Raw genomic sequence first — 9,879 nt, 5'->3', positions numbered from 1 at the left:
GGGGGCGCTGCCCCCTCGACCCCCGCGACCTGACCGGGCAGGTCGAATCCCGTTGCGCAGCGACAAACACTAATCCAGGCGGCAAATCATTCACAAAACAAAAAAAATTAAACACATGCAAAATAATGAAAAATATCTAACACAGACAAATAAACAACCTTTATTTTCAGGACAAAAGTGCATCTTTGCACGCCTAAAGTTCAAGAAATGTGGCAATCAGTCCCTCCTATTTAAGTCAGTGATTTGAACTATATATACTCTAATATTTTATATGTAAATCTTCAAATTCAAGATAAAAGGGACTAAAGTGCCACAATTCTTGAAACTTCTGTGAGAGAAAAAAGAAACTTTGTCCTTGATTACTAACAGAAATTTCAATAAAAGCCAACGGATTGCTGTGTCCCTTCTCCTCCAACTGCATGACCCATCTTTGCTTGTTTATTGCCATCCAGATTCAGCCCAAAATGAATGTGAGGAAAATGTGCCCACTGAAAAATGAAAAATAAAAATCTCGATCAGTGTAGCTGCTGCAACCTCTTCTATTTTCTCTTCCAATCATTCTCGTGTTGTTGATTGACAGAATACAACGTTATTAGCTTAATTTAATAATTTATTTATTTTTGTTTTATTACTTGTCATTTTTCTGTTTATCCTTGAAATAGTAAAATCTAGGCCAACCAAAATATACTTTGGACAAGATGCACAGCAATACTGTTGCTAATATACAGCTGCATTGAATAAATAAGAAGAAATATATATAAATTTAAATGTCATATCACAATCCTACATCATCATCTTGTTTTGGAGATAATAAGATTTAATTCACTTACTTCAGTTGGCTCTAATTAATAAGATTTGATAATTCAAGCACAACAGTCTGAAATGATACCATTTTTACATATGATACTATTATTATGATTAATTTCCAAGTTAATTTGTGACCATCTGAATAGCAAGTGATAAATTAGTAGCTGTGCTGCATTAAGCATTACAAGAAAGATGAAGTGGAAGACAAATAGTCTTATTCATTTGAGCAGGTTCTACAGGAAACTAATCTGACATAGTTCTGTCTTTTCTTAAGATAAATTATTTCAGTTTTATTTTATTATTTTTATTTTTATTTTTTTACTTTCTTTCTATTTTTAATCCAATTTATCAATATGATCATAACATATTAAGCATTGTGTGATCTTATATTATTGTTAATACAATATATTATCTGACTTACATTTTTTGCAGCAGTGCTAAAAGCTTCCCGGTGGCTAATCTCTGGATTGCTAGCCTTTATCCTCTGAATCTCCTCCCTGTAAGTGCGCATCAAACTCTTGTTAACAAACAAGACTTTATTTTTATAAATATTGACAACCTTTAGACCACGTGTCCTCATGGTTAGAAGACAACTTGAATTATTGGTTAATTAACTAAATATGTATTTGTCGTTACAAATAATTATAAGATTTGAGATGATTCATGAACATTAGCACTCCAAAATTTAACTACTTGGTATGGAAAGAAAGTACTTTATAGATGTATTACTATGCCATAAGGGAAAAGGCTTTCACTTGGAAAAGAATTGAAATTTCTTACTATAAATAGCGAATTATTGATTGTGTCATAATGACCCTCATGTCCTCGTCCCAATCGTCCCCCTGGAGGAATATGTGCATCTAAAAGTATAAAATTAAAAACTAAAATTTTAATTTTAATTTTTATATGATTTGCAAATCATAGTTGCCTTGGTGGTGGGTCCGACATTTAGCTGGTATCCCTCATCGACGCACGACACGTGTCGGATCCATTAGGGTGATTCAGGACTAGGACTGGTCATGTCAAAAAGATCTTAGAATTACAGTTAGGATTTCAGATAATATCATGGTTGTGGAGATTGACTTCTTTGATTATGGATGCATGATGTTCAACGATGCTTTGGCTATACAATCAATATAGAGTTGACGTATTGCTGAAACTGAAATATGAACAAAAAGTTCGACTTACTTTATAAATCGATTATATGCTGAAGGAACGCGTTGTCTTTTTTCTGGAGCTGTAAAATCATGACAATTTGAACCCTTACTGAATGATCAAATAGAACATATATATGGTACATGTGATTGCTGTGATCAAGAAAGAGAGTTGGGATCCATATTCATACCAATGAAATATAACCATATAGTATGAATTAATTTGTGCGTGTGTAAGAAATCTAATTAAGCACAAGTTCAAAATACGAAAAATATATTAGAGAACGGTCACAAATTTAAGTCCCGGACCATAAATTTAGGCACACGAACTTTCGACGAGACAATTGAACACACGGCTTGTACATGAGAAGGCTTGTAGATGACGTTTTTTAATACTTAGCTAGTAATATTCCTTTCCTTATAATCCAATAATCATTTTCTCTAGTTTCTATCTTGCTATTCAAATTAGAGCAAACAATGCTCTACTCTGATTAATGATATGTTGATAACCTACCATTTATGGAGGGCTATGGCTTACAAGAAAAAGGCGTAGCCTAAAACATAAGCGTACTAGGCATATGTTTGAGGATACCAATGTTACAATATGAGTTGGACAGTAACGTAATGTCACAATCGTATGACGTGTAATGAATGAAGCAAAAAAGTCAGGTGCCCTTTTTATTACTTTTTCATTAGAATTCATCAAAATCACTTGATGACATGTGGGCTTAATGATAAGCTATTGGCGCCACCACTTTGAAATATAATCGAACACTATATAGCAAAAGTGAGAAAAACCGTTTCCAAGGATTAAGGTATGGTAATACATTTGAAAAATATAGAAGGCAAGGACAAAATCCCTTGTAGAGATGCCTAAACTTTATGAACACGATGTGTGCGTACATGTATTTGTAGGTAAGAGAGAAAAAGGGCTTACGACGTATCGGAGTCATTCTAGGTTGTTCATATTCAGGCTCAAATGGTGTTAATTTGCTGCATCTTGATGATGAACCACATTCTTTAGTGGCAGCTAATTCAGCGGTAGATTGTTGTTTCTGGTGCTTCAATTGTGCAAAAAAGACGAGCATTAGTTAAATATACCTATAGATCGGCTAGGATACTTAGCAAATAAGATGACATCGAGCATTTTACATACATATATATGTGTCGTAGAAATTAAAGTGCTGCCTAAACAATCAATTTAGAGAGGAAAAGTAAAAACTATTGCAGCAAACAACAAAAAACCATAATTTGATTGGTGTAAGTTTGTTTAAAAAAAAAAAAAAATTGAATAAGACTGGAAAAGAAATCCCTTTAAAGATTGAACCCAAAGTAAAAATTGGGGTTAGTACACATAGCACGAGATTGGAATCTCTGCTATGGACTATACATGATAAAAGATTTTAGTTCCTTTTTTTTTTCGTCAATACTACCGTATTAGACGAAACACTAAATAGTGTATACAATCTGCAGGAACGTGGGATACTGAGACTAATGAATTAATTATTGTATTATATAAATATGGTTCGTTTAATTTATTTACATCAAAGGCAGAAGAATCTGAAGTGGTCAACTGGCGCGAACTTGTGTGTGTCTGTGTATACCTGGAAATCTTGAATGTGAACAGACTGAAGCAAAGCTCCCACATTAACAGACAGCAAATTGGAGCAATGGCCACATCTGACTGTGACAATGGTCGGCATGCTGTTGCAAGGAACGCTAACCTGCTCTCATCACATGCATTAATTTCAATGGAAAAAATGATGTAATCAATACTTAATCCAACTCAACCATGCACAAATCATATTTTTAAACCTCCAACCCGTCTGTGCGTGTAAGAGAGAGAAAATGAAGAAAGATTCCTCTGAAAATTGTTTGAATTTTCCTACAAACCCTAACAGTTAATCCTTTCTTTCTTGTAGAGTCAAGAGTTGATTGTTAAACTTGAAGGCGACCGAAAATGCGAGAATCTGGGATTAGACTACAAGAAATATTTGAGATAGGATTGTCTCAAGGAAGAAGAAGAGAAAAGTTACCTATCTTGTAAATATTTATTTGTTCTCTTTCTTGATTTTGCATATTTATTGGAATGAAGTTCGTTAGTGTAGCTTTCACAATAAGGCCAATTTCACCGCAACCATCACAGGGCCTCACATGGGCAAAAATAAGAAGTTATCTTGTGTGAAGACCATTGTAATCTCTCTTTCCTTCTCTGATCTGACACACTCACTTTGTATTTTTCGCACGCGAGAAAGAGAGCGAGAGAGAGAGAGAGAGACTTCAATTACATTTTACAGTGTGAAATAGTGCTATTGTTTTATGAAAACTAATAACACATAAAAACAAACAATGGGATGCGTAACAGGCATCAAAACTCAGCTAGTACAATTATTATTGAGTAGCGAATTGCAGAGAAACTTAAATTTATCCATCAAATTTATGCATCAGAAATTCAATTATCAAATCTTGGACAAGTAATGAAACTTATATTTACTGTTGAAATCAGTAGAACCCTAAGAATCATAGGCACGGACCTCACGGCTGCCTTCAAGATTAGGCAGACTAAGATTCATGCTATTTTTTAGGGTTCTTCAGCCTTCTAAGCACACCGAATCTTGATTTTTCTTTCTGGGGTTTCAGATTTCAAGCTCTTGATTCACATGAAAGTTCTTTGGAGTTGCAAAATTTTACCTTCTTTCTTTCTGCTTACCAAGTTTATGTGAGATTTATGAAAAATAAAATCAAAATAAATGAGATAACAAAAATAATGAAGAAACTAGTAGCGAGTATTTCCGGAAAATACTCTTATTTCCTTTCGAGCAAGCCCAAATGGAACCCTTACTTTCATATCTAAATATTTTCACCATAAATTCATCGAAAAATTAGCATACAAATATCATAGTATTTAGTTTGAAAGTAGTAAAAAATCCAATAATTCACCACCTGCATTCCACTTAAAAAAGTTATCTTTTTTTCCACTTGCTACTGCAAAACTTTTGGGGAAAAAAAAATCTAAAAACTAGAAGTAAACAAAATAAACAATTTCCTTAAATGTTTGATAGATACCATGGATCACCACCTCTAAAACTAAGCACAAAAATTGATAAAATCCCGTACTTTAAGGATCTTGGGATTTGAAGAATTAAGGAGTTAATGAAAGAATTAAAGTATTATACCGCTAGAATTGTGTTGCAGAAGTTGCAGTGAACGTAACAAACACGTTCGGAGCCGGTCATGTCCAGTGACATTTTCGCCGGATCCTCGTGGAGAGAGATCGGTGACAAAGTTTTTAACTGAAAAAGATGAAGCACAAGAAAATAAGACAAGCAATAACGAGAAAAAGGCTAATAAAAGAGAAAGAAAGAATGATACATACAACACAAGTTGTGCTTATAGAGTAGAGAGAGAGAGAGAGAGAGAGAGAATGTGCAAAACTCAAAGATGAGAAGATAGGACTGATCTGGTCGGTGTTGGGGAATAAATGTGAAGTAATTAACTAGTGGTATTGTAAAAAATGGATGTTTTCATGGAAATTTTGATTATGGATTTTACAGAGAGAGAGAGAGAGTTATGATTGAGGAAATGAATGGGTAGGAATCATCTGTTGTTTTCTAACTATACTGGTTTGTGTGTACGTAGCGGACGAGGGGGGCGAGATATCACTGCTTTGGAATGTTTAGGGAATTGAGTGAGATATAATTAACCCCTAATTTAGAGAGTGTGTTAACTCTATGTAGCATTTTAACCTCACACGATGTCGTATACGCATTAATGTCATTTAGTAAGTGAAAGATGTCTACACATATGGTTCGAACTGGACAAGAGCGATATGTCGACGTGTTTCTCTTTTTTAATCATGTCTTGTTTAATTTTTACCGTATGTACTAAATCATGATAGTTCTATTGCTCGTAAATATTTAGATAACTCGACTTGGTTACTTATATGGGCTTTTGTACTTCTTGTTCAAGGTTAATTATTTCTACATGTGGTACAAAGGGAAGAAGCCTAAATTGCTAGCTAGTTTGTGTAACTTTTTATTATTGGTATATAAAGTACTTTATTAAGGGGCTATTTGGTAATGATTATGAGAATGTATTTTTTGATCGTTAAGGAGAAAAGTGGGGGCCAACTATAAGTGAAGAAGTCAAAAATAACAACTGAAATAGTGAAATAACGTTAAAAAATCAATATTTTGGGATAAAAAAGCACTACCAAAAGGGGGCTAAGTAATTATTTAGCTAATAAAGGTATTGGATACTAGATAATGATAAATACTAGGAAAGAAATGTAGGATAGAACACTAAACTCCTGTTTGGGCTCCATTAATTATAAAATACATTTCTCTCTCTCTCTCTCTCTCTCTCTCTTATTTTTAATAACACATTTTCTAATAAAATAATATTATACGTAAATTCAAAAATTCTCATCATTTTTTAATCAAACATTCTCCAAAAAAATAATTTTTGAAAACTCTTTTTTTTTTTTTAACTCAAAATGAAGCTCGATCAAGAGCTAATCATAAGATTATCGAAACCAAATATAAAAATACTTTTTAAAATGAAAAAACAAAAGAGTCCGATGATACGTCAAATAAGAAAGGAGCGTGTAGACAGGACAGCTTACATGCAACTAATTGTAAAGATTTTACAACATACACACGTCATATGTAATAAAGTTAAGGACTATTATGTCGAGCCCCATTTTTTTTAAAATAAATTTTTCACTCTCTCATTTTCAATAACACATTTTTCAATAAAATAATATTATATGCAAACCTAAAAATTTTTCTTATTTTTATACCACACATTCTCTATTAATTTACTATTTCAAAATGCATTCTTGAAAAATAATATGACTCAAATTGGCCATGCCTAGAAAAACGCAAGAGATTTGGAGTAAAAAAAAAAATCATTCTTTAAATGCTCTTCGATTGTGATAGAAAGCACTTTTCACCAATGAAGCCTTTAACGAGCGAACGAGAATGTAATGTATAACGAAATTCATCTAGTAAATCAACATATTCGTTGGGATTAAACTCTTAAAATGAAATTAAATGAGAAGTTTTTAATTTGTGACATTATTTAGATGACATTTTTAATCAAAATTTTTTTCTCCAAATTTGAATATAATATTTAACTAATTCAAAGCAATTTTTTTAAAAGATAATGTTATTCTTTTGCACCTCTAGCTGGTGGATTTTAGCTTTCAAAAGAAAAAAAGAACAATTCAAGAAAGAAATGAAAGACTAGGTAAATATAAGAGAAATTTACAGATTGTCTAATTACACGTTTGTCAATTGACAATTGTCGAATTTTGATAACTTGCAAAAACTGTCAAATTTGGTACGAAATTGTCTATTATACCCTTAATGAAAAATAAAGATTTTTTTTAAAAAAAATTGTCACGAATTTCAAGAAGAACACGTAGCTTTCATGAAAGCTAGTTAATTCTAACCACTATCTAATGGATTTATTCGCTTTCATTATCTATTAAACCCTTGTTTGATTTCCTTTGCTTTAATTCATTTTCAACCATACATTCATATAATAAAATATTGCACACATCAATATAATTTTTAATTATATGAATAATTTTTTCTTCATTGTGGAATTTAAAATTGTTAATGAGGCATTTTGGTCTAAATCATAATAAAATGGACATTGAACAAATTTTGAACTTTTTTGTATACGACCATTTAAAAGTAGGCATTTTTTGCAAAAGTAACGATATTCATAGTTGCTCACTGCAGTAGTCGCCATACGCAGCATTTTATATGACAATTTGTGATTTAGTGTATTAATTACCAATTTTTATTGTCTTATATATCAAATACTAATCATCACATATATATCAGTAGGGCGATTGTGATAATAAGTGGCTACAAATAGTATTAATCTTTTTCCAATTTCCTCCATATATAAGATAATTTAAATTACTGGAAAGAACAAAAGTGGTTTGATTTGACTTAAACTAAAAAAAGACAGTACTTGAAAGTTATTTGCTTTTAATTCTTGTGCTTCTTCACTTAATGAAATTGATTTTCTTACTTGTATAACATAATATAACTTTTAAATATAGCACATATATTTTCCTTATATTTCACTTTTAAGCATGTTGTTGGATTAGACTTCTAAATAAGCAATTATTGACCAAATCATTGACTTGCCGAGTGAATCAAAGACAATTATCATTAAAAAAAACTTATCAAATAATGAGATATTGTTTTAGATTTTTATGATAGGCAGATATTATATTAGCCGTTGTTTAAGAGCCTGTTTGAGAGTGATTTTGATAATTGTTAGAAGAAAAGTGAGGTTCAAATTAGTAAAATAACGGTCAAAAAATCAATTTTTGGAGGGGAAAATCACTCTCAAACAGGCTTTAAATATACTAATGCACCTAGCATTCGCGTAGAGAGCATATTTTACATGATTTTACCATCTCATCATTTACTATCCAAAATGCTATCAGATGATGTTTATAGTTCATTGGAAATTTTGTGATTAATTTATTTTAGGGAAATTTACAAAATACATCTTACATGGAATACTTTGCAAATTTACATTTGCATAGTGTATTTTAGTTCACTGTAACAAAAAAAAAATAAAAATACATATTTTGCTGGGGGGGGGGGAATAGAAATTTACAAATTTGTAATTATAAATAGCTAAACAAAATTTTATAAATGTGTCCTGAGATAGCAAAAGACATTTTGTAATGCATTGTACCCTGTATTGTTCCAAGTAAAAAGTGTAGGAAAATTTATCTTCACCATTCATTCTAAGGAGGTATAGCTGAATAAAGCCAAGTGGCCTCATTTATAAACCATTCGAGTTGACTGAGCTTGGGTGTATTTGTAATAGTCATCGTGAATAATTGTTGATGAAGATGTGTTCGAATTCATACTTCATTCATAATGGACCCTTAAGGTTAGGGCTAAACCTTTTTTATGTGAATGGTGAGTGTAATTACTTTATGGTTAAAATGTGTCATTGATATTAGGATAGACATACCTAGTTGAGACTTCCAATAGTCATTAGGTTAGCAGAGAATTGGGTTTTGGATGTCCATCATTGAGTACGTAGGTAGTTTCCCACGATGACATGGGGCTATGATCTAGCATAACTGATTTCCTATATGTGTAGGACGAGCCTAAATTATGATTTATGTGCTGGAGGAGTTTGCTGAATAGGATGGGATGAAGAATACACTATGGGATTATGAGGTGAATCTATGACAAACCACAGATATAGGTGATAGTACATTTATTATTGAATTCTTGCGGTACATATAATGGGGAATCTAGTCTTAAGAATGATTCGACATTCTTGTAATGCATCATCATATTTACTCAACAAACTTGTTCGCGTGTATTTTCTTTATGTTATAGAGATATGCGAGGTTGAGGAATGCCGTTGGAAATGTTCAGAGGATCCAACTAAAGTACGTTGACCCATATTATTTTTCTCTAGAAAATAATTATAATATTTTCACTGTGCTACTCTATTGTTTTCAACTTAGCTACGCGTAACTATTTTAAGGTGGACGATATTCCATATATAGAACTAAGAATTCTAACAGTCAAATTACTAGAGGTAAAAAAAATAATAATAATAATAATACACAATCAATATAATATTCACATCTTATACCTTAAATACAAATATGTGCATACGAAGATGTTAATACCTGATTGTGCAACCATCCTTCCCGTTCAGGTTAGGGTTTATTATCAAGGGTGTTCCATCAAGTCATCAACTAGGTATTGAGAATAAACCATTTAAATTCAATCGAGAAATATGTTCTGTTATATTTGTATGGATTTTTAGTTTTATTGTTTATTTTGGTTTCTACAAGCTTAATTCTTTTGGCTATTGAATTGAATTGTATAAAAAAAATTATTATACTCTTTTTCAT

The 9,879-nt window shown here is 31.8% G+C and overlaps 1 protein-coding gene across 3 annotated transcripts in view; it reads right to left on the bottom strand.

Moving 5' to 3' along the window:
• LOC111391310 (putative axial regulator YABBY 2) overlaps positions 1–5,535 on the bottom strand; it is a 15,597-nt gene extending 10,062 nt beyond the window's left edge. The window contains exons 1-7 of one of the 3 annotated variants that reach the window (XM_023016507.1): positions 5,338–5,535; positions 5,138–5,254; positions 3,566–3,685; positions 2,899–3,016; positions 1,996–2,044; positions 1,229–1,304; positions 159–488 (exon numbers count right to left, since the gene is read on the bottom strand). In XM_023016507.1, coding sequence (XP_022872275.1) covers positions 375–488; positions 1,229–1,304; positions 1,996–2,044; positions 2,899–3,016; positions 3,566–3,685; positions 5,138–5,209 — 549 coding nt within the window. In that variant the 5' untranslated portion in view covers positions 5,210–5,254; positions 5,338–5,535 and the 3' untranslated portion in view covers positions 159–374. Of the gene's footprint in view, positions 1–158; positions 489–1,228; positions 1,305–1,995; positions 2,045–2,898; positions 3,023–3,565; positions 3,686–5,137; positions 5,318–5,337 lie in introns of those variants that run through there. The other 2 variants (XM_023016505.1, XM_023016506.1) reach the window with 2 other exon arrangements.
• Positions 5,536–9,879: the final 4,344 nt, after the last annotated feature.

The sequence above is a fragment of the Olea europaea genome, unplaced genomic scaffold (genome assembly GCF_002742605.1).
Source record: "Olea europaea var. sylvestris unplaced genomic scaffold, O_europaea_v1 scaffold773, whole genome shotgun sequence".
Lineage (NCBI taxonomy): Eukaryota > Viridiplantae > Streptophyta > Magnoliopsida > Lamiales > Oleaceae > Olea > Olea europaea.
The sequence above is the reverse complement of the archived record's forward strand: the minus strand, read 5'-3'. Positions and strand labels throughout refer to the sequence as shown.